At 40.0% G+C, this 26,159-nt stretch overlaps 2 protein-coding genes across 7 annotated transcripts in view; both read left to right on the top strand.

Moving 5' to 3' along the window:
* Positions 1-25,526, top strand: part of LOC132658243 (uncharacterized) — a 46,052-nt gene extending 20,526 nt beyond the window's left edge. The window contains exon 2 of the mRNA XM_060403163.1: positions 54-25,526. Coding sequence (XP_060259146.1) covers positions 54-1,086 — 1,033 coding nt within the window. The 3' untranslated portion in view covers positions 1,087-25,526. The remainder of the gene's footprint in view (positions 1-53) is intronic.
* The window catches only part of BTBD9 (BTB domain containing 9), a 414,784-nt gene that overhangs the window by 275,338 nt on the left and 113,287 nt on the right, over positions 1-26,159 (top strand). The gene's annotated exons all lie outside the window — the stretch shown is intronic.

Raw genomic sequence — 26,159 nt, 5'->3', positions numbered from 1 at the left:
CCTTATGATTATACAGTGGAAGTGAGAAATAGATTTACCACTTGACCATTCAGGTATGATCTAAATCAAATCCCTTATGATTATACAGTGGAAGTGAGAAATAGACTTAAGGGACTAGATCTGATAGAGAGAGTGCCTGATGAACTATGGAATGAGGTTCGTGACATTGTACAGGAGACAGGGATCAAGACCACCCCCATGGAAAAGAAATGCAAAAAAGCAAAATGGCTGTCTGAGGAGGCCTTACGAATAGCTGTGAAAAGAAGAGAAGTGAAAAGCAAAGGAGAAAAGGAAAGATATAAGCATCTGAAAGCAGAGTTCCAAAGAATAGCAAGAAGAGATAAGAAAGCCTTCTTCAGCGATCAGTGCAAACAAATAGAGGAAAACAACAGAATGGGAAAGACTAGAGATCTCTTCAAGAAAATTAGAGATACCAAGGGAACATTTCATGCAAAGATGGGCTCGATAAAGGACAGAAATGGTATGGACCTAACAGAGGCAGAAGATATTAAGAAGAGGTTGCAAGAATACACAGAAGAAGTGTACAAAAAAGATCTTCACGACCCAGATAATCACGATGGTGTGATCACTCATCTAGAGCCAGACATCCTGGAATGTGAAATCAAGTGGGCCTTAGAAAGAATCACTACAAACAAAGCTAGTGGAGGTGATGACATTCCAGTTGAGCTGTTTCAAATCCTGAAAGATGCTGCTGTGAAAGTGCAGCACTCAGTATGCCAGCAAATTTGGAAAACTCAGCAGTGGCCACAGGACTGGAAAAGGTCAGTTTTCATGCCAATCCCAAAGAAAGGCAATGCCAAAGAATGCTCCAACTACTGCACAATTGCACTCATCTCACATGCTAGTAAGGTAATGCTCAAAATTCTCCAAGCCAGGCTTCAGCAATACGTGAACTGTGAACTTCCTGATGTTCAAGCTGGTTTTAGAAAAGGCAGAGGAAGCAGAGATCAAATTGCCAACATCCACTGGATCATGGAAAAAGCAAGAGAGTTCCAGAAATACATCTATTTCTGCTTTATTGACTATGCCAAAGCCTTTGACTGTGTGGATCACAATACACTGTAGAAAATTCTGAAAGAGATGGGAATACCAGACCACCTGACCTGCCTTTTGAGAAACCTATATGCAGGTCAGAAAGCAACAGTTAGAACTGGACATGGAACAACAGACTGGTTCCAAATAGGAAAAGGAGTATGTCAAGGCTGTATATTGTCATTCTCCTCATTTAACTTATATGCAGAGTACATCATGAGAAATGCTGGACTGGAAGAAGCACAAGCTGGAATCAAGATTGCCGGGAGAAATGTCAATAACCTCAGATATGCAGATGACAGCACCATTATGGCAGAAAGTGAAGAGGAACTAAAAAGCCTCTTGATGTAAGTGAAAGTGGAGAGTGAAGAAGTTGGCTTAACGCTCAACATTCAGAAAACGAAGATCATGGCATCCGGTCCCATCACTTCATGGGAAATTGATGGGGAAACAGTGGGAACAGTGTCAACCTTTATTTTTGGGGGCTGCAAAGTCACTGCAGATGGTAACTGCAGCCATGAAATTAAAAGATGCTTACTCCTTGGATGGAAACTTATGACCAACCTAGATAGCATATTGAAAAGCAGAGACATTACTTTGCCAACAAAGGTCTGTCTAGTCAAGGCTATGGTTTTTCCATTGGTCACGTATGGATATGAGAGTTGGACTGTGAAGAAAGCTGAGTGCCGAAGAATTGATGCTTTTGAACTGTGGTGTTGGAGAAGACTCTTGAGAGTCCCTTGGACTGCAAGGAGATCCAACCAGTCCATTCTGAAGAAGTTCAGCTGTGAGATTTCTTTGGAAGGAATGATGCTAAAGCTGAAACTCCAGTACTTTTGTCACCTCATGTGAAGGGTTGACTCATTGGTAAAGACTTTGATGCTGAGAGGGATTGGGGGCAGGAGGAGAGGGAACAACAGAGGATGAGATGGCTGGATGGCATCACTGACTCAATGGAGGTGAGTCTGAGTGACCTCTGGGAGTTGGTGATGGACAGGGAGGCCTGGCGTGCTGCCATTCATGGGGTCGCAAAGAGTCGGGCACGACTGAGCAACTGAACTGAATTGAAGGTAAAATAGAAATGGGATACCGTGTTTATGGCCAGATGGATGCTAGTATTTTTCAATTAAAGATAATATCTGTATTTTTATATGTACATGTATTAATTTGCTAGGGCTGCCTTAAAAAAAATACTGCATACTGTGTCGCTTAAACAACAGAAATTTATTTTCTCAGAGTTCTACAACTTGGAAGTCTAAGACCAAAGTGTCAGCAGGTTTGGTTTCTCCTCAGACCTCTCTCCTTGGCTTTCAGATGGCCATCTTCTCACTGAACCCCCGCAGGGCTTTTTCTCCATGCACTCTTGTCCCTGAAGTCTCTTCGTCTTGTAATGACACCTGTCTTATTAGATCAGAGCCCCTTCTTATGACTTCCTTTAATCTTATTTGCCTCTTTAAAGGCCCTGCCTCCAAATACAGTCACATTCTAAGGTACTGGGAGTTAACATTTCAAAATATGAATTTGGGAGGGATACACTTCAGTCTATAACAGTGCGTTAAAAAAAGAACATAAGGAAGACTATCACAGTGTTAATAGAGGTTTTCTGGATGGTGGGATTCCAGGTAATTTTTATGTTTTTAATCATATTTTTCTCTATTTACATGTTTTCATCAGTGAATATGTGTTACTTTTGTAGTCAGAAGAAAATGTTTCTACTTCAAAGGAACCTATTTCCACACTGCATATGAAGAGACAAGGCGGAGTGTGTGGAGCCAATACCTAAGCCTTCCACACACCACAGGACTCACTTGCTCCCACGTGTAGCCACTAATGTCAGCAAAGTCCTGTTCCTGGGGAAGGTAGGGAGTGTAGTGATTCACCTGATGCTTCTATTGAGTAAACCAAAGGTCCTAGAGAATCTAGAAAAAAGATGCCAAACCAAAAATATATATTGTATGGTCCCACTTATAAACAGTTCTACATCTCAGAAACTTGTGTATAGTGACAGGAAGCAGAGCCACAGTTTCTGGGGCTGGGGAGGAATTACAGAGAGGCATGAGGAGACTTCTGAGATGGAGGGAAAGGTTTGTTCTCTTGACTGTGCTAACAGTTTCGTGGGTGTGTACCGACGTCTAACACATACTGTATATTTCAGATATGTGCAGTTTGTGTGTCAATTATATCCCAAGAAAAGATGTTTAAAAGTGGAAAGAAAGATTTCAGTAGCCTTTTGGACATTATGGTATTACTTATTTGTTAAACTAGTGATGTGAAGGCTGTGGTTTCGTGAATCAAATGAAATCTTTGATGTTTGGAGGCTGTTGAAGCAAACTGCTGTATAAAATGTTTTGAGAGGGGGCCTTTAAACCCAATGGCCTATTCCTGCCCCATAATTCAGTGTAACAGTATGGGTGTGTCACTAATTTGAGTAAAATTAAGTGATTGTATGTTGTCTGGTGCCTGGTAGGTGAACCAGTCTGGTGCACAGCGATCTTTTTGAATTTATTGGTTCATTAATATTGTGAAGATATGGGTATGTTTCTTTTATAGCTGCATTCGATACTTATCTTTTTAAGGACAGGAATCGGTTCAGTGCTACAAGAGAGAAATGTACTTAAAAATCACAACATTACCTGTGGTAAAATTATCATAAAAACTCCCTGGTACTCAAGCAGGGGATTGCTTCAATTCTGCCCTCATAATGACAGGAAATGGTTGTGGGTAAAGTTGTTTTCCATGAAGCTGTGATGAAATCAACTAAAATGGTAATAAAGTGGAGTGTAAAAGTGAGGGACTCAAGAGAGATGTAAAAGTGCAGAAGGTGTTAGAATGTTCAAATTAGGATCTTCAGGAAATGATTCTGTGAAATATTAAATATGAATTGATTGAGTTCTCAGCTCAGAACTGTCAGCAGTCAGGCAGCTGGCTATGGGAGTGGACTTTCTTAGGCACCGCACCCCACCCGCATCATGGCTGGGTGGCTTCCATTTCACTAACGACCAGAGAAGCCAGATAACAGAGAAACAGTCTTTTGTGGTGAATGATAATTTAGCAAAGGGTTTGGAGCCCCATTTTCCTTCCTTCTTGCTCAAAACCAAGGAACTTGTCACCCCAGGAGCATTATCGTATTTTTTTCCAATGATCCTTTGATGAATTAATGTTCAGTAGATGCCTGTTACAGACGATTGGAAACACACCTCCGTAAAACCTCAGCGAGCTGTGGAAGCTCACTAAAATGTATATCATCAGAGGTGTTTTTTATATTATAGACATAACTTTATACTGAGACTGTATTCCAAATGTCCCATCTGTTCCCTTCTTGCCTCCTCTGCTGCCACCGCTCTCGTGCACACCACCTCCATCTCCTGCACTGTTGTCTGTCGCGCCTGCCTGCTTTGCAGCGTCCCTGCGTCTTCTCTAGTCCTTTCCATTGCTCTCCACACACCTGTCGGAACACTCCTTTGCTCACAGTCACTTACAACCTCTCCATTGCTCTTAGGATCTCCACCCTGGCCCTCAAGACCCTGTATAATCTGGTGCCTGTGTGTGCCTGCATCATCTTGTGCCGGTCCCTGTCTAGCCTTTTGTCTTCACCATTCTCTCTGGAATGTCTCTTACCTAGTCCTCATTCTTACTCCCATCACACCCCACCTGCTTTGTCTCCTTCACCTCCTACTGATCCTTTAAATTTGTTTAAATGTCAGTTCTTAAGAAAAGATTTGCCTGACCCTATACCCTAGTTTGGGTTAAAGTCCTTTGTATGATGCTAATAAATCAGGGTTTTTTTCTTGAGTACTTAGCTTCATTTGTAATTCTTCACTTATTCACATGGTTCCATAATCGAAGGGTCTGTTTTGTTCGCTGCTGTATTCCCAGCATGTGAAATCTCGATATTCAATAAATATTTACTGAATAGATACACAGTCCCATGGAAGGAAGAAATGATGTGTTGCCTTCTGAAGACCAGATCAATGCAGATTCTGGTTCTCACTCTGCTGCTGATTTACTGTGCAATAAAGAAGTCACAGTCTCTCTGAACTTCCAATTTCTCACCTATAAAATGAAAAACTAACCTAATGATACATTCTTTTGTTTTTAAACAGGTATCCTTTTGGTGTAGATAACCATGTTATTATATAATTTAGGTCATAATACGTCATCCTTAGTGATAAAAGCAAGGCCTTCTCTTTTATTTATGTTTCCTCTTTGTTGAATCCCAGTCCTGTTCCACTCTCATGGCCGTCTCTAATAAGTTTCCTTATGTCCTTAATGTGTATGTATATTTGGAAAAAATCTGTAATGTTGGGGGAGGGAGGGGTGTATATGTGTTTTAATCATAAATAATGTTTTATGCCATAAGTCTTATTCTTTTTCATACCTTTCTCACCCTAGTATTGTGAGTACTATGTATTCTATAGTATACTATAGTATTATGAATACTATGTATAAGTACTATGTATCACCTAGTATTATGAGTCCTATCGGTCCCATCACTTCATGGGAAATAGATGGGAAACAGTGGAAACAGTGTCAGACTTTATTTTGGGGGACTCTAAAATCACTGCAGATGGTGACTGCAGCCATGAAATTAAAAGACGTTTACTCCTTGGAAGGAAAGTTATGACCAACCTAGATAGCATATTCAAAAGCAGAGACATTACTTTGCCTACTAAGGTCTGTCTAGTCAAGGCTATGGTTTTTCCAGTGGTCATGTATGGATGTGAGAGTTGGACTGTGAAGAAAGCTGAGCACCGAAGAATTGATGCTTTTGAACTGTGGTGTTGGAGAAGACTCTTTGAGAGTCCCTTGGACTACAAGGAGGTCCAACCAGTCCATTCTGAAGGAGATCAGTCCTGGGATTTCTTTGGAAGGAATGATGCTAAAGCTGAAACTCCAGTACTTTGGCCACCTCATGCGAAGAATTGACTCATTGGAAAAGACTGTGATGCTGGGAGGGATTGGGGGCAGGAGGAGAAGGGGACAACAGAGGATGAGATGGCTGGATGGCATCACTGACTCGATGGACGTGAGTCTGAGTGAACTCCGGGAGTTGGTGATGGACAGGGAGGCCTGGCGTGCTGCGATTCATGGGGTCGCAAAGAGTCGGACACCACTGAGCGACTGAACTAAACTGAACTGATGAGCTGTACGTCATTGTTTCTTAATGTTACTTAGTATTTCATCATAATAACTAAATATATTATTAGTGAATTTATAAAGTTCTTGCTGTTTGCCAGACACTGTTCTAAGCTCTTTACATATCATCATCTAGCCTTCATGGCACTCTTGTAAAGTAGGTACTGTTACTATCTCACCCGTTCCATTCATTGCCCTGGTGGTGGAGACCTAGGTCACCTTAGCTTCTTGCTCTCCAAAACAGTGCTGCAGGGAGTTCCCTCATGTCTGTCTCCTTTGAACCTTTTCTCTGAGGCCTGTATTCTGTGTATGATCCCTGAGTACTAAAGCACGCACGTCTTAAGCTTTGATCCATCCTGCCATGCTGCCTCCTGCAAGGCAGATGCCAGTTTACGCTCCCACCACCAGGAGTGCACGTCACAGTGCCTTTCCCTCCCTAAGTCCACATCCACACTTAACACATGTGTTCTACTCTTTGCCTTTATGATGGCCACAAAGTAGTATCTTGTTATTTTAATTTGCATTTCTCTAATACCTAGTGATTTGAGGGGCCCTTGCTGCTGCTACCACCCTAGTGCAAGGCACCACCACCCCCCTCACCACTGCTCTAGTCTTTCTACTCATGGGTCTCTCCACGTCCTCTCTTGTCCTCTATGCTCCAGCCAGAGTAATATTTTTAAAAATAATTTTATTTATTTATTTATGGCTGTTCTGGGCCTTCACTACGGCAAGGGCTTTTCTCGCCGGTAGTGAACGGGGGCTCCTCTCCGTTACAGTGCGCAGTCTTCTCTTGTTTTGGAGCTTGGGGTCTAGGGCACGCAGCTTTCAGTAGTTGCAGTCCCCAGATTCTAGAGCACAGGCTCTGTAGTTGCAGTCCCCAGGCTTAGGTACTCGGCAGCATGTGGGATCTTCCCAGACTAGGGGCTGAATTTGTGTCTCCTGCATAGGCAGGCAGATTCTTTACCACTGAGCCACCAGGGAGGCCTCAGCCAGAGCAATTTACTGGACCACTCCTTTGCTCACAATCACTCTTTAACCCACTGAAATGACACATGTTCTGATGATGACCCATACTTGTATGTCTAGGATAATTGCTTCTTAGACATGATGTATTTTCTAAATAATTATTGGATTTGTTGGCTAATATTTATTTTAGGGGTTTTACACCTATTTTCTTAGATAAAATGAGCCTATAAATTTCTTATCTTGTCTCTCAGTCATTTTATAACCAAAGTTATATTAAAATGACTCGAGAAGCTTTCTTTTTCTGTTTTCTCGATCAATATGTAATAAGATATAAATTACCTATGCTTTGAACTAAGTGGTCCTCAAGGTTCTTTGCTAACTATAAATTTGATGACTTGATGAGCTGTTGTAGCTGTGAGTTTCTTACCAGTGCTTCACTGGTTGTGTGGATTAGTCAAGTCAATTCATGTCTATTCAAGACCTCAGTGATGTCAGAAGGGATTAACCTACTATGGGCACAGAATGGTATGTTTCCCATCATGTGCCCACGGAAATGAGCTGAAACAGGAGTTCCATAGTCAACCGTATCTATTTTTATTCATTTGTTTCATGAAACTTTAGCCATAAATATTTGGGTGTATAAATTCTATCATGGATTTCAAGGAACTCTCCTGGCCTCCCTCCCACCCCAGCTGATTTCCTAGCCTTTCCTTTCCTTCCTCATAAAAACATGCTGCTTTATTCTACTTCCTTCTTTCTTTCCAGCTGTGCTCTTCTCCTTCCTGTCTGATTTTTATGACTCTAGAGGAGAATTGGATTCTTTGAGCCTAAAGACCAAGAGATTGCCAGAAAGGTTGGTTTTGGTAAGATTGGAATACTGGGTTGTAGAGAGAAAGGGGCTTTGATCTCTGCAAATTTGGCAGGTGATAGAAAAGAAACTCCCATGCTAGTGTGTAGTTTCATGGCAGAGAGGTTCTGGGGTAGACACAGGCTCTGGGTGTCGACACCCAGTGGCTTCAAAGAACTTGGATGATGCAGTCTCATCAGTTTAAACTGCTTTGATAAGGTTTACGTCATGAGTCTCTGAATCTTGTTCTCAGAGTTAGGATGAAATCAGAATACGTGACATGGCTATTCAGATGTCTCCCATTCTTCTTGGTACATATTACTTGAAACTATAATAGTAATTGTCATTTCATTTTATTTTTCTTTTTCATTTGGCTGAGGATGCAGCACATGCAGAGATTGTCAGACAGTGGCTACCTGGCATCCACAGTCTATATAATGGCAGTTAAGCTGAGACCCCCAAGACTGACAAACAAGCTATTAAGTCTAAAAGGCAGGATTTCTTATGGTAGATCAGTTATAATAATTTTATATCTCAGTATTTTACATATGTGATATTTTGTATAATAAACAATTAATTGCCTGCTTTTGACATTTGAAAGTTAATGTGAAGGGAGTTATAAAACAGACACTGTGAACATCACCTCCCAAAGTAGAGTGGTAAATGGCTATCGGCCTCTGGGAGGATACAAGCTAATTATTCCTCACAGTGCACTCTGTACCTTTTTACCACCAGTTTGGGTTTCATTGTCTTTGATAAACAAGATAATTGATATAAATGAATGTGATCCTGTAAAATTGTTCCCCAATTGCAGGTTTTCATGCCGGAGGTATAATTTTCCTTATGGCACATTACTGTTAATCTTTAAATGGGTAGGTTGGTAATCTACCTTTCATAAGCAGACATTAGATGAGTCTTTCCTTACCGGAGCTGATAAAAACATTGGGTGTATCAGGTCACAGGAAAAAATGACTAACGGTCACATTAATGAGCAAGGACACATGGATTTTTGAGCGGGAGGTTTAGAGTCGGGAAAGTAAGGGAACTATCTTGGAGGTAAAAGGAGATGCGGTCCTCCTCAGGAAGAGGACAGAGGCAGTGAAGCACGCGCTAGAAAGGGAGGCCTGGAAAGTGCACACTCAGTGTTCCCCTTCTTCCCCAGCCCCGGCTCTGATCACGGCAAATGCTGACTTGGCCACCCTGGCTGACCCCGCAGGCGGGAGATCTCAAAGAAGCCCCAGTGTGCTTTTCCCTCTTACTTAGAGGAAAAGCACTGGGGCTTTGCTAAACCGCCATTTTGTTCCTTAAATGAATACTCTGCATTCTTAATTCTGTTGGAAGTCTGTCTTTAGGAAATGTCAAGGGCCAATCAGGCAACAGAAGCATGCAGGTATGCACTCAGCAGGGAAATCTGGGGCAAGCTCATTGGCAGTCTGCTTTGAGGAACCCATTTCTCTTTCTGTGTAAAGTACAGCAAGGAAGAGTGAATGAAGAAAGTTGGCAGACGCATAGGAGAGAGTACAAAATGGCGTGGCCATAACTAATTCTGGGGGAATGTACAACTTAGCACTCAGAGTCTTGGTGGCTTAAAAGAAGTTATAATTAAGAATTATTGATTTGTCTAGGGCCCTGAATATTTAGTTTTAAAAACGAATTTAAATTCACAGTAAGGGAAACCATGGTGAAATGAGATTTCTCCCCAGATAGTTCTCCTTGGCAGTATTATCATAGCTTTTCGGACACCCGGGCTTGCTAAGGGTAGCTTGCTGTCCAGTTCAGTGTCGTCTCTTCTCTGAACTGGTGCACTGCCTCCCTCCCCCTCTCTCACTCTTGAAAGGTTAGCCTTTCTTCAGAATAGTACAGGTTTTTCCAGCAACATCTGTCAACTTGGCAACAAGCACACCCTAAGGAAATTATAAACATTGAAGACCATCTAAATACTGTAGGGAATCTCTCCTCTCCCCGCTGCTCCCCCTCCTGCTTTCACCCAAGAAGAGGAGGGTACCCACAAGGCATTTATCACTATCCATATCACTGATAAACTATAAACCTATTTGTGTCTGTTAAAAAAACCTGTTTTTTTTTTAACGCACTTTGATTTGTTCACTCAATTGTGATAACTCATCAAACCTCAAATTAGTGACCATCCTAGAAGGCAGGTTGTGGGCAGACCCTTTTGTTTAATGGAAAGAGACACCTAACCACTGTACTGTTAGTGCAGAGAGCCTTCTTTGCTCTAATAGCTCCCATGATCTTGATCTGATTCAGGAGGTCAGAAATTGCTGTCCCCAGCAAATATCGACCAGAAGGAGCTGCTTTCTTGGTTATTCTGAAACTGCCAGCTGCATATTACACTAGCAGGTGCTAATAGGTTTTTACTGGTCAGTAGAATTGTTATTGGTTCTCCCTCCCCTGCCTCCTATCCTTTTACGATTACAGGGTAGCTCATGAGAATGAAAGTCTCCCTTGTGTGAAATACCCAGATTTCTGAAATGCTTGTCCCACCTACCCGTACCATGTTGGGAAGAGCCTGACTCTTCATGGCTAGGGAAGTACCAAGTCTGGATATTGTGATTATTTGAAAATCTCGAGATGCTTTTATGAATGTGATCTAATATATTTTTCACTATTCATAAGAAGGCAGAGAGAAGATGGGATTGTTTTCTCTGTGGGTAAAGAAATCAAGTTACAGGGTGGTTAAACGGCCTCCTTGAGATTGCCTGGGAGACGGTTTACTTAACTGAGGTGAGCACTTCAGCTTCCTACTTCCCACTGGAGGTTCGAGCTGAAGGCAGGCAGGGCAGCACACATTTGGCCTCTCAGAATTAAAGTATGTAGGCGTGATGCAAAGAGAGCTAGAATTCAGGAACAAGATGCTTCCTAACTATCAGGTCCCAGAATGTTCATAATAAAATTCCATTTAAAAATACTCATACCCATTTTTCATTTCCTGAAGCACTAAGTGTAAACCATTAAAAGAATAATTAACTGAGATTAATAGCAGAAGGTGCTTTTTAAGCTTTCTTTTAGTGTATTTTCCCTTTTAATGTATCTTCCCTAGTGGCTCAGATGATAAAAGCGTCTGCCTACAATGCAGGAGACTTGGGTTCAATCCCTGGGTTGGGAAGATCCCCTGGAGAAGGAAATGGCAACCCACTCCAGTACTGTTGCCTGGAAAATACCATGGACAGAGAAGCCTGGTAGGCTACAGTCCATGGGGTCGCGAAGAGTCAGACACGACTGAGCGACTTCACTTTCTTTCTGTTGTTCTTTCTTTCTTAGTGTATTTTCATCAGACACTGTAAGCTTCCTGGAAAACACCGCATGATTCTTCAATCTAGATTAACTTTGGTCTCCAGAGGTAGTATAAATTGTCCTTTTTCCTGAGGTGTTTTTCTTTTTTTTCTTTTTTTCCTCATAACTGCTTTACTTAGGAGTATGGGTAAAGTCATTCCAGGTCACTGGCAAGACTTTGATTGTCAGTCTTTGAAGTGAGGTAGACAGATTTCCCCAGGGACCCCCAGTTCACCTGTTGGGAAGCACAGCCTCAGTCTGACCCAGGGAATTGCTCAGCCCTGTGCTGGCCCCTCAGGCTAAGAGTAGGGGAGCCCAGGGAGCAAGTTCTCCCTCAGGCATCCTGTAGGGTTTGATTACAGTCTCAGTTCTGAAAGCTCAGTATTCACAAGTTAAGATTCACCTTTACTCATATGTCTCTTCTAAATTCTCACTCCCTTGAGATTCTCAGAGATTCCTTCTCGCACAACTCAATTCAGAATGGTTTGTGGGAACTAAAACATGTGAGAATTTGGTATGGTCTCCCACGTTTTTCTCTCTACCTTCAAAATCTGTGGCAGGAAGTTTCTGCCAATATATAATTACACTTGCCACAGATCTGATTGGGACATTTTCTATAAAATGTACAGAGTTCCTCTTAATGTTTAAATGCCTCACCGCTGATAACTATTGTTAGTAAAAATGCAAATTTTAATAGTTATTGATACATTTAGACCATCATTCAAGATGTTAAGACTCAAGAGTTATCCATTATTTTAGAATCATTCTGACTTAAAGTTTGAACCAGATATATCCTCCAGCTTAGAATAGAAAGAGGTTAACTACTACTTTGTTAAAATGATAGTTAAAAAAACACAAACATTTCCTTGCAAATCACAACTTCTTTTGCGGACTTCTAAAAAAAAAAAAACCATTTTGCACATCCTATTTTCTGTGCTTAACATGAATGAGAAATATTCCCCCAAAACTGTGGTGACATCTCTGATCTTGAGTCACAAAACTGTTGTGGCATGACAAAACCTTTCAGCCAGTAGTGTGGAACAAAAATTACTGTTAATTTCAACATCTTTTAGGACATAAGAAAAAATAAATCCATGTAAAACTCTTATGATACTACTCATAGAAAAAGATGCATTTCACATTATAATTTTTAAATTCTTTTGAGAAAGAGTTTCCAAAACTTGCAAGAACAATTCCAATGACTCTTTGCATGTTAGGTATTTTTCCCCATGTCAGCATGAATAACTTGTCCTGATGTAGGGGACAGATGTAGAATCTTATTTCTCTGACAGATTATTTCCAGAGAAAAGGAAAAAAATCACCCCACTGAGATATTGCCTGTTAGTTCAAACACAGAGTTGGATGTTTGAAATCTATTTTTTCTGGCATCTGGAAATTCCTTTGTCCTAAATTTAAAGGCCTTGCCTACAGAGTGAATCCCTCTCTGATATACTGCAGTGGTTACCGCTATTAAACATCCAGTGCTTGATTTTTTAATTTAATTTATTTTAATTGGAGGATAATTACTGTACAATATTGTGGTGGCTTTTGCCATACATCGACGTGAATCAGCCATGGGAACACATGTGTCCCCCCATCCTGAACCCCTCCGTCTACTTCCCTCCCCACCCCATCACTCTGGGTTGTCCCAGAGCACCAGCTTTGAGTGCCCTGCTTCATGCGATGCTTGATCCTTTAAGGTCTTTTTGAATTGAAGATTTTCACAGCTAAAACCTCCAGCATGAATGCTGGAGTTTGAAAACTACACATAAGAGGGTAAACCTCTTAAGCAGTTAGATCTGGAACATGCTTTCCCTCAAAGGCTTCCGTGTAAGAGAGAAGTCACTGATCCTGGTGAACCTGCACACTTGGGAACCACTAGTCCACTGCATCTCACCTTCGCCCCTGGGAACAGCCACCTCTGATTTCTTACCTCCATTTTCTGGAAAACTGCCATGTTCTCAGAAATGTTCAGAGCTATAGCTTTCTAAAGTTAGAAAATTTGCATATTTTGGGAGGAAGGAGAGCCTTAAAGTTTGGAAGAGTGTTAACCTTTTCCTATTACTGGCTAAATAGGACCCAGCATGATTGTCAGAGTCTTTATAATTTCAAGATATGGTGTTATTTGGGCAACTTTTGGTTTTGTCACAATTGGAGCTGTAACAGGAATGATGAGAACACTGAGATTATACTAACTGAAACAGACAGAAATGAAAACAAAGAAAAAAAGAAGAGAGGCTGTGAGTAATGGGTTTCCGGCATTCAAAAGGCATGGTCTGTGTTCTTCCCATGCCCTTCCCCTGCAGACGTGACTGAATTCTTTGGAACTGTGTTAGGAAGCAACTTCCCACAGAGCTGGAAACTTGAAGGTAATTTGGGAAAAGAAAAATTTAAAGGCTTTTCTTCAACAATGTGATATAATATACTATGTGATTCAAAAATGATTTTTTGATTAAAATATAATTGATTTACTTCAAACTGGTTTTAGAAAAGGCTGAGGAACCAGAGATCAAATGGATCATCAAAAAAGCAAGAGAGTTCTAGGAAAACATCTATTTCTACTTTATTAACTCTGCCAAAGCCTTTGATTGTGTGGCTCACAATAAACTGTGGAAAATTCTGAAAGAAATGGGAATACCAGACCACCTGACCTACCTCTTGAGAAATCTGTAAGCAAGTCAGGAAGCGACAGTTAGAACAGGGCATGAAACAACAGACTGGTTCCAAATAGGAAAAGGAGTACATCAAGGCTGTATATTGTCACCCTGCTTATTTAACTTATATGCAGAGTACATCCTGAGAAACGCTGGGCTGGAAGAAGCACAAGCTAGAATCAAGATTGCTGGGAGAAATATCAGTAACCTCAGATATGCAGATGACACCACCCTTATGGCAGAAAATGAAGAACTAAAGAGCCTCTTGATGAAAGTGAAAGAGGAGAGTGAAAAAGTTGGCTTAAAGCTCAACATTCAGAAAACTAAGATCATGACATCTGGTCCCATCACTTCATGGCAAATAGATGGGCAAACAGTGGAAACAGTGGCTGACTTTATTTTGGGGGGCTCCAAAATCACTGTAGATGGTGATTGTAGCCATGAAATTAAAAGATGCTTACTCCTTGGAAGGCAAGATATGACCAACCTAGATAGCATATTCAAAAGCAGAGACATTACTTTGCCAACAAAGGTCTGTCTAGTCGAGCCTATGATTTTTCCAGTGGTCATGTATGGATGTGAGAGTTGGACTGTAAAGAAAGTTGAGCACCGAAGAATTGCTGCTTTTGAACTGTGGTGTTGGAGAAGACTTTCGAGAGTCCCTTGGACCACAAGGAGATCCAACCAGTCCATTCTAAAGGAGATCAGTCCTGGATGTTCATTGGAAGGACTGATATTGGAGCTGAAACTGCAATACTTTGGCCACCTGATGCGAACAGCTGACTCATTGGGAAAGACCCTGATACTGGGAAAGATTGAGGGCAGGAGAAGGGGACAACAGAGGATGAGAAGTTTAGATGGCATCACTGACTCAATGGACATGGGTTTGGGTAGACTCCAGGAGTTAGTGATGGACAGGGAGGCCTGGTGTGCTGCAGTTCATTGGATTGCAAAGAGTCAGACACGACTGAGCGACTAAACTGAACTGAACTGAATTTGTGCTGTATAGCAAAATAATTCAGTTACACACACACACACACACACACACACATTCTTTTAAAATATTCTTTTCCATTATGGTTATCACAAGATATTGAATATACTTCCCTGTGCTATATATTCAGTAGGACCTTGTTGTTTATCCATCTGTATATAATAGTGTACATATGCTAATGCAAACGCCTACTCCTTCCATCTCCCAGCCTCTCGCCCACCTGGCAGCCACACAAGTCTGTTCTCTGTGTCTATGAGTCTGTTTCTGTTTTATAAAAGTTCATGTGTCATATTTTAGATTGTACATATAAGTGATATCATATGGTATTTGTCTTTCTCTTTCTGACTTACTTTACTTAGTATGATAATCTCTCGTTCCGTCCGTGTTGCTGCATATGTGGCATTATTTCCTTTCTTTTTATAGTGAAGTAGTATTCCATTGTGTGCATGGTGCCACATCTTTATCTGTTCATCTGTTGGTGGATGTTTAGGTTGTTTCCATTCTTGGCTTTTGTGAATGGTGCTGCTGTGAACATAGGGTACATGTATCTTTTTAAATTATATTTTTATCCAGATATATGCCCAGAAGTGGGATTGCTGGATCATATGACAGCTCTGTTTTTAGTTTTTTGAGAAACCTCCATACTGTTTTCCATAGTTGACTGCACCAAGAACAGTGATTTTTTTTTTCACCTTGATAGATAAAACCAGGAATGAATGTAACTTAGTACCAGTGGTGAATACATTTTGGTAGCTTTTTGATAGTTTCTAAGAAAGATGGGCTTGTGCTCTAATTAGCTATTGTTCTTTTACAGCTGTTCAGACATAACAGCTGTGAATATTTCTTCCTTTAAAGTAAGTTGACAGAAGGTTGGATTGCAGTTTGTTTGAAAGCTTGCTTAGTCAGCAGCAGTTTCTATGTAGGCTTGGAGATAGGCCCCGGGCGGGGGCTGGGGGGGGTGTCCCTTTTTAAAAAAATGTAGATCTGTAGGGAGGACTATCTAGATGTGACCTTAAGTTGATAGTCCTAGTTGCTTTTTGAAGGAAATACTTTATATCTCTGAAAATCTTAGCACCAAGAAGAATCTAGCCTAAGACCATTAAACCCTTGATGGCTGCGCGAACCGCTGTGCTGTTAGAAAACAATTTATAATGAAAATAGCCAGGGAAACATTGAATGAAGCCCAACACAAGCACTATTTTTGAAGCTGACAATCCTCTGTAAGTGCCATTTCACTTTTAAAATCTGCTTCAAGTGGGTTTTTCTCCCCTATCTCTCAAAGGTGATCCCTGGAGATAGTTAAATAACATGTCAGTCTTATCTTTAAATATTGCTGGTACAGGTGGCCCTCAGGTCATGTCCTAGTGAAATAATACTGCCTTTTAAAAAATTTATTACTCCTGAATTAAATTTACAGACCGGCGGTTGGCCACCCCGGTGCTGTGTAACAACAGAGAACAGTAAAATTGTTTTCAGATCAGTTTTTCCCCAAGCCTGAGTCATCCCAATATTCTACACTTGCAGGATGTATACACTTTGTTAACATGCAATTTTTGCATTCAGAAGCAGCAAATTAAATTTGTCTGAACAGAATTGCTGTGTGCACAGAGGGGGAAAAGTAATTTCTGCCTAGGCACTTCCCTTTTGCCTTTGCTCCAAGCACAGACTATTGTAAGAGGTACACAGCTGAAGGATAGCAAAGGAAGACCGGCAAGAGACAGACGAGAGACACTGGATTTTGGCAGTATGGTTTTGTAAACAAAGTGACACAAATTGGGGCAGAAATTCCAGTGGGACAAGGGAGGAAACTGGAAGACTGGAAGTACAGCACAAAGCTGAGTCCCATCCAGATGGTGTTTTTAATAAATTTATCAGATGCATGTGAAAGATGGTAATGAACACTCAAATGGGGAGTGGCCTGGCCCCTCTGGGAAGGGAAACTGTATGGCACCTTCTGTGTGTTGCAGTCAGTTAGAGTCACTCTCTAATTTTTCCCAGGAAAAAAGATCATGGACCTTATTCAAATCATTGACTTATTATTAGGCAGTCCAACTAGGCAGGCTGAGGTTTGTGTTTCTGGGAAGAAAAATAAATAACCGAATTATTTCCTGCTGAAATGAAGGAAGTGGCCCATATTAGTAAACCCAGCAGTGACATTTAGGACATCTCTTCTGTAAGAACTCCTATAGTGTGACTAGAGCAGACAGCAGTACCATCAGGCATAGAGGGGCTTCTGTAATCTTTAAAAGTCACGTTACTATATACATTTTTCCTCTTCCCCCCGTTTTCCCCAAAACAGTTTCCTTATCAGAAAATATTTTAGTCTACCATGAGTGACCAAACTTTCTATATGTGGGATAAACTTTTAGGGGAAAAGAAGTTGAAAGAGCTGAAGTGTATATAGTGCTTATAAAGCAGCTCCTCTGTAGTGGGCATATTTGTTTTCTTTTTAATGTTTAGGTCAAGACCCAGAGATTGATCATACTTTAATTTTCTAAGAAAACTTTCCCTGAGAAAGCACTTTTTCTGCTTTATTCAGGAACTTTTAGATTTTCTAGCTTTTGGTAAGGAGCTATGTTAAGCAAGGTTAAGTGCCATAACCTACATAGGCATCCTTTTCCAGCTCTGATTCATTCCTTCAGCAGATATTTATTTAATACCTACTATATGCTAGGCCCTCTTTTTTGTCAGTTGGGAATACAAAAGTGAAAAGAAAGAAAAGTTCCTGCCCTTATGAGACTCAGATGCTGAATCTGTTAGATCAGATTGAAGTACTGATTTGGATATTAAGAATGGACACAGCACTGAAACTATGGTCTCATCCTGGTTATTTATAGAAAGTCGCTATCCATGGGCTTTGTGCTCAAGTCCCTACTCTCTCTTCTTTCCACCTGTTGGCATCATTTTGTTGTTATATTGTTAATTTGACTGATTATTTTAAAAATAGGAATAAGAATTAAGAAAAGTGGTGATCTTCAGATTTTCTACCTTATGGAGTAAATACAGTTGCTCATCAAGTTGCTAGTAGAGTTCTAGCAAAAGCACTTTCTTGAAAGTAAACATGGGAGTTGGGGTAGATTTCATAATACAGTTCATTTCAGTGTATTATATGTTACATGCGTCTGTGTTGGGCACCCTTTGTAGACTCAGACTTTGACTGGAAGTATTAATGAGTAATTATGTCAAGATTAAAGTAGAGGGACATCCCTGGTGGTCCAGTAGTTAAGACTCTGAGCTTCCAATGCTGGGGGTGCAGATTTGATTCTTTCTTGGTCAGGGGACCAAAATCCCACATGTGCTGGTATGGTCAAAAATAAATAAACTGAGTTTAACATTTTTAAAAAAGAGTATCAAAGTGGAAACCATAGAATACTCTTCTCCAGCACACAGATGTAAGATTTTTTGTTAAGGCAAAGTTCTTTAATGTAGCATATATTAGACAACCTTAAGATTCCAGAGGGTCAAAGGGGGTGGTATTACTAGGGCAGTTTTGCTTAGATAAATATTGAAGACTGAAAGAATCTTCTTTAGTAAATATTTATAAATATGTCTTTAGAAAAGGAGGTCTGAGTGCTTTTCCCAGCTTTGTTTCCCAAAGAGCTAGAACCGTGTCACTAACGATTTTATGATTATCTCTGATGCTGCTGTGCTAATTGACTACTAGTTAAAATCAGATCATCTAGGGATAAAACTGTGAAGCAGTAAGATAGCTTAGGAGGAAATTGACAGACTCATGGAGAATCAACAAGGACAGCTATTAAGACCTAGTAGATACTATAGAGCACATCAGTATTCTAAAGAATTCTGAAAGATTTACCCTTTCAAGCCCCCTGAATTGCTTTCCATTTTTCTGGTTTTCATAAGAAGTGTTAAAATATATGGAATTAAAGAAAAACACCAGTATTATATGTTTGTGAAGGAACATAAAGAATATATCTGTAAAGTCTGGAGAGCAACAACATTTACATGCTCACCAGCTTGAGAAATAGAACATTACCAAATCTTTTTTTTTTTTTTTTTTGATGTGAACCAGTTTTGAAGCCTGTATTGAATTCATTATAATACTGCTTCTGTTTTATATTTTGGTTTTTTGGCCGAGAGGCTTATGGGATCTTAGCTTCCCAACCAGGAGTCGAATCCATGCCCACTGGCCCAGCACTAGCAAACTTGTGAAGTCCTTTGTGTGTTCCTCCCCATTGCATCCCTGCTGTCTTCCTATCCATAGGCCACCATTCACCTGAATTTGTGTTTACTACTCCCTAGCTCTCCTTTCTAATCTTACCACATAGGTGAGGTTCACTAGGTGTCTATCACTAAACAACAGAAGTAGAACTAATACCCTTTGTGTTTTTCTGACTTGCTTTTCTTAACCAACTTTCTTTGTAAGGTTGACTCTTGCTGATATGTAGGGCTACAGTTCACTTATTTTCAATACTGGGTAGTTTTTGTTTGATAGTAAAATTTTACCTGTCAGTGCACAGGTTGAATAGTAGATGGAACATATCTGGAGAAATGTAGGGAACACAAATAGTAATTTTAATAAATTTCCCAGAATGCTTCAAAAACAAGAGGGAAAAAATGAAAGGAAGGTTAAGAAATAGATAGAATAGAATGGGAAGTCCCAACAGAGGTCTAATGGGAATTCTAGAAAAGGGAAAAACAGAAAATGAGGGAGAATCAGTACTCATAGAAACAATGGTGAAAAATGTTCCAGACTTGATAAAGCCATAAATGCTTATATTCAGTCCTGAGCAGGTTAAATTTAGTCTACATAGAGATACAACGTGGAGCTTCCCAGGTGACTGAGAGGTAAAGAATCCTGCAGGAACCTCAGGAGACATGGGTTCAATCCCTGGATTGGGAAGACCCCCTGGAGGAGGAAATGGCCACCCACTCTAGTATTCTTGCTAGGATAATCCCACGGACAGAGGAGTCTGGCAAGATACAGTCCATGGGGTCGTAGAGAGTCAGATACAGCTGAAGCAACAGAGCATGTATGCATGCATAGCATAAATTACAAAACACCAAGATCAAAAAGAAAACCTTAAAATTAACTGTAGAGAAAAAAATTACAGCTGTTAGAGGGATGGCAGACTGTAACAGACATAACAGTAGAAGCCGAAGACTATGCAAAAGTATCTTCAAAGTACTGAGGAAAAACAACTTGTCACTTAGAGTTCTGTATCCAACTAAACTATTTCTCAAGAGTGGTGTGGTGGCAAAATATACTTTCAAACAAAGACTGTTCTGATGGATGTGTCTTAAAAGGAAGTTGAACCAGAAGAAAGGAGGGTTAGGATTGAATAAATTGATGAATGTGAATAAGTAAGTTTTGACTATATAAGATCATAATGACTGATTTTGAGAGTATAAAGGTAGAAGTGAAATGTTAGGTAAGAATAACAAGCTAAGAAGCAGATGATTTGTATGAAAATGTGTTAATATCTTTTATATTGTTCAGGAGAAGGGAACATGTGATTTTTAGTTTTAGTCATTTTTAAGTCTGGCATGCATATCTAAATTTTAGTAAAAGAATAGAGACAGAATGCAGCAGTTGAACAGAACCATCTTTTAGGAGTTTTAAATAGCTCAGCTGGAATTCTATCCCTTCCACTAGCTTTGTAGTAATGCTTTCTGAGGCTCACTTGACTTCACACTCCAGGATGTCTGGCTCTATGTGAGTGACAGCACCATTGTGGTTACCTGGGTCATTAAGATCTTTTGTGTATAGTTGTTCTGTGTATTTTTGCCACGTCTTCTTAATCTTTTCTGCTTCTGTTAGGGCCTTGCTTTTTCTGTCCTTTATTGTGCCCATCCTTGTATGAAGTGTTCCCCTGGTATTTCCAGTGTTCTTGAAGAGATCTTTTGTCTTTCCCATTCTCTTGTTTTCCTCTACTTATTTGCATTGTTTATTAGAGAAGACCTTATCTCTCTCTGTTGTTCTCTGGAATTCCACATTTAGTTGGGTATATCTTTCCCTGTTCCTCCCTTGCTTTTTGCTTCTCTTCTTTTCTCAGCTGTTTGTAAAGCCTCCTCAGACAACCACTTTGCCTGGTCCCATTTCGTTTTCTTGGGGATGGTTTTGGTCACTGCCTCCTGTACAGTGTTAGGAAGCTCTGTCCATAGTTCTTCAGGCAATGTGTCTACCAGATCTAAGCCCTTGAAAATATATGTCACCTAGTGTCTAAAAAAACCACATAGAAATAGAATAAAGGAATTTCAATCCATTAGAAAATAGGAACAGAGCGGATGGAGAGGTGGGAGAAGCAGTAAAGGAGAAGTCTTGTTAAGTAGAAGTAAAAGTGAGTTAGTATACACCTTGGTAATAGCAATTAATACAAGTCATATAAATCTGCCAGTTAAAAGACAAAGGACACTGAATTTTTCAAAAATCTGATTATATGTTATTCACAAGAGATCAGAAAAAGAGAAGAGTGATGCTAGGATATAGTAGCCAAAATGAAGGTGCTATATTTATTTGACATCAGACAATGTGGATTTTAGGGCAAAGGCATTACTTGAAATAAAGAGTGACAATGCACCATGATGAAAGGTTCAGTCTACCAATTGGATATAATTCTAAAATGATATATATGAAGTGACATGGCCTCAGAATATATAAAGCAAAGATTGACAGAATTACAAGGAGAAATTGACAGATCTATAGTCATAGTAGAAAATTTAAATAAACCTCTCCCATTAATTAGTAAGCATATAAGTGATATGAACAGCACAATAAGTTTGATATAGTAGATCTGCATAGAACCATACATCTCCCAAATTACAGAATACACATTCTCTTCAGGCACATGTAAAATATTAATAAGAATCATGTACTAGACCACAAAAAAGCACATCTCATCAAATTCTCCAATGACTCTGTATCATACAGAATATACTTTTTGTATCCATATTGCAATGTAATTAATTTGAAAAGTTAAAAAATCCTTCTTATGAATAATTTATGGATCAAAGAAAACTCCTAATGGAAATTAGAAAATACTTAGATGCAATCAGCTTTTAAAATACTTTGTATCAGAAAACACTCAAATGGAGGGACATTCTACACCATGCCTGACCAATACTGTTCAAAACACTATATCAAAATTTAAAGATAAAGATAAAGCAGGATTTAGAGGTAAAATATTAGCTTTAAATGCATTTATCAGAAAAAAAGGAAAAAATTAATTAGTTAAGCATTTGCTTCAAATATTTGGAAAAAATAGAATAAATCCAAAGGAACAGAAGGAAGAAATAATAAAAAGAACTGATTTAGTGAACTATGAAATAAAGAATCAACAAAATAAAAAACTGATTTCTTGAAAACACTAATAACATGTATAGAACTGATCAAATAAAGAAAAGGAACAAATGAAATACTTGGAATGATAATGAGAACATACTGTGAAAAGTTTTATGCTGCTATGTTTGAAAACGTAAACAAAATGAAAAATTTTCCTGAAGGAACCAAGACTAACTGAGGTTAATTTTTAAGGAAATAAGAAGGGGAAGGAGAAGTATTCATTTTGTCAGATTTTATGATACTGTAAAATTTTAGTCATTAAAACAGCATGGTAAAGGCAGAAGGCTAGGCGAATTAAGGAAACAGAGTACAGACCTTAAGAAGAGATTCGGATGTTATGAAAACCGTATATATGACTAAAGTAACATAAATTAGTGGGGGAAGGGACGAACTGTTCATTAAATGGTGTTGAGGAGATCGGCTAACCTTATGAATAAAAGATGAAAGTAGATCCGTATTTCATAGGATACCAAAAATAAATCCTAAGTAGATTAAAGAACCAAACATGAAAAACAAAATTTGAAAACTTTTAGGAGAAAATATAGGAAGATATCTTTATAAATTTGGGGTAGGAAAGAATTTATAAACATGAAAGGGAAAGCATGTAGAGGAAAAGATTAAATATTTCAACTCAATACATTAACCAAGAAAGGACTGACATCCTGCCAGTGAAGTGACTCATAGCCACAAGTACAATTCCATTTGTGTGTGTGTGTGTGTAAATATATACATGTATATGTCGTATGTATTCCTTGAAGAAACTCTTACCTATGTATACAAGAAGGCACCTTTGTTTGTAATCACAAAGAAAACAATGGTAACAATCTAAATGTTCCTTTGGTATATTTATACACTGACATATTTTATGTACTTTATACCAGTGAACTAGATTTATCTCTACTGAATGTTCCTGCATCCTGGTTTACTGTTTATGGTAGATGTCAATATTGTTGACCACACATTCCCTTTCTTCTGCTCACCTAGCAAGTTAGTTCTTTCCCACCTGCTTTGAAGTTAGGTAAGACTCAGTGACTTGCCTTAGTCAACAAAATGTGAGCAAAGTGATGTGTATTGCTTTGGGGAGGAGTTTTCAGAGCCACTGCCCAGTTCACTCTCTTCTCACTGCGGCTGTGATTGAATAAGCACACACAGAAACATCAGTGCAAAGCTTCCGTCACGAGGAAGCTGTGTAGTGCAGTGCTGAGTGCCGCCTTGCTGATCATCACTGAGGGCATGTTGTGGGTGAAAAGAAAATGTGTGCTGTTTAAGCAGCTGGGAGAATGGAGGCTGTCTTGTTACTGCAGCCTGAGCTACCCACAGTGTGACTTTATGTCTCAGCTCAGTTCACTGTGCATCTTGTGCCGCTTCCTTTAGCTCTCTCTTCCAAACCATAGAATACTTCTCTTTCTCCGTGAGGTGGAAGTCCTTACTAAGTCTCTAAATATAGTCCTTTATTTCTTCTCCTTTCACAGTCAGATGGGGGCTTTTCTCTAAGCCCCTCTCTGCTAGGAAACCATCCTCAGAGATTATTTCACCAGCATTGTTACTTGTTGCTTTGGAGTTGAGCTTCATACTCAAGGGATTCATGGCCAGAAAACCCATCCTCTCTCACTCCCTTCTTCGCTTTCTCTCTTCCTTATCTGTGGATGGCTGTCCTCATCTCCAGAGAGTACAGCAAGCAGTGAAGGTGTATGAGATGAGGGCTTGAAAACAGGCATCCCCAACTTTGGAAAGTGTATGTATTGCTTAGAAGGGACATGGAAGATGATTTACTCCCCATCACTATGCAGTTAGAAATGTTTTGGCATGGTGGTAGTACTGCTTACCCTCTCTCTTTGCATAGAGTATAATATACTGAAAAGTACAGTGTATATCTAATAAGCAATTGTCTTGTTTTACAATCTACTTTAAAATTACATAAAGTAAGCTACATAGCTTGAATGCAAGTAGCTAAGGTTAATTGTAGATTTTTGTTAAATACATTAAATATTCTGAGGAAAATTCCAACACTAGTAAACGCACAAAAAAGGTTCCAGTGGACTTAAAAGACCCTTCATCTTTCACCATTCTCTTCTCAGTGTTTACAGAATCGACATCATTTTTTGAACAGCTGTCATTTAGTGGAAACCCTAGACTTTTATAAATGAACAGGTTGATGTAGACTTGAAACATATATAGAGACATGAAATCAAAACAGAACTGATGTTTCAAAATGCAGCAGTTCTTGAACAAAGAGATGAGCATATGTGTTGAAATGCTCAGGATAGTAAACAAACAAGGGAAACACATCATGGCTGAAGACAACTGTATATTCTGAAAAGGGATTGGTTCTATGTTCTGGATTGTTTTCCTATGTTATGAATTCTAAAATACTGAAAAAATATAAATATATATTATATAATGCTTCTTTAAACAAATGTGCTACATTTATTAAGTGAAATAAATATATACAGGTTCTAGGCCCCACTTCAGACTTCCCAACCTGGGGATCTGGCAAAAGGACTGGGAATCCCCAGGGAATCTGATGTTGAAGATTCCAATGGGATTTGATTACAGAACTTTCACAGAACTGGGGGAAACAGAGACTCTTGGAGGGCACAAAGAAAACCTTGTGTGAACCAGGGCCCAGGGGAAAGGAGCAGTGAGCCCCCAGGAGACTGAGCCACCCCCAGCCTGTGAACATCTGAAAGTCTGCTGTGGAGGTATGGGTTGACAGTGGCCTGCCGTGGAGACAGGGCGCTGGCAGCGCAGTCCTGGGAGGTGCGTGCTGGCCTGAGTCCCCTTGAAGGCCACCATTAGCCCTGCCACAGTGCCAGGACTGGGTTGTCTCAGGCCAAACAACTAACAGGGAGGGAGCACAGCCCCACCCATCAGCAGACAGTTGGACTAAAGGTTTACTGAGCATGGCTCTGCCAGCCAGAGTAAGACCCAGTATTCTCCACAGCCAGCCCCTCCCATCAGGAAGCTTGCATTAGCCTCTTATCTTCATCCATCAGAGGGCAGATAGACAAAGTAAGAACTACAGACCCACAGCCTCCAGAACAAAAACCACAGTCACAGAAAGCTTACCAAAATGATCACATGGATCATAGCCTTGTCACAGTGAAGGGGCTTGTGTAACTCAATGAAGCTATAAGCCATGCTGTGCAGGGCCACCCAACATGGATGGGTCATGGTGGAGAGTTGTGACAAAAATGTGGTCCATTGGAGAAGGGAATGGCAAACCACTTAAGTGTTCTTGCCTCAAGAACCCCATAAACAGTATGAAAAAAACAAAAAGATATGACACTGGAAGATGAACCCCCTAAGTCAGAATGTGTCCAATATGGTACTGGGCAAAAGCGGAGAAATAGCTCCAGGAAGAGGGCTGGGCCACAACAGAAATGATGCCCAGTTGTGGATGTGTCTGGTGGTGAAAGTAAAGTCTGATGCTGTAAACAACAATATTGTACAGAAACCTGGAATGTTAGATCCATGAATCAAATTAGATGTAGTCATGCAGGAGATGGCAAGATTGAATGTAGACATCCTAGGAACCAGTGAATTTAAATGGATGAGAATGGGTGAATTTAATTCAGATGACCTACTGTGGGCAAGAATCCCTTAGAAGAAATGGAGTAGCTCTCATAGTCAGCAAAGGAGTCCAAAATGCAGTACTTGGGTGCAACCTAGAAAACAGCAGAATGATGTTGGTTCGTTTCCAAGGTAAACCATTCAACATCAGAGTAATCCAAGACTGTGTCCCAACCACTGATGCTGAAGAAGCTGAAGTTGACTGGTTCTATGAAGCCCTACAAGACCTTCTAGAACTAACACCAAAAAACAGATGTTCTTTTTATCATAGGGGATTGGAATGCAAAAGTAAGAAGTCAAGAGATACCTGGCATGTAATAGGCAAGTTTGGCCTTAGAG

The sequence above is a fragment of the Ovis aries genome, chromosome 20 (assembly GCF_016772045.2).
Source record: "Ovis aries strain OAR_USU_Benz2616 breed Rambouillet chromosome 20, ARS-UI_Ramb_v3.0, whole genome shotgun sequence".
Classification (NCBI taxonomy): Eukaryota; Metazoa; Chordata; class Mammalia; order Artiodactyla; family Bovidae; genus Ovis; species Ovis aries.
Note: the sequence above shows the minus strand (reverse complement) of the source record. Positions and strands in the feature narration are given on the sequence as shown.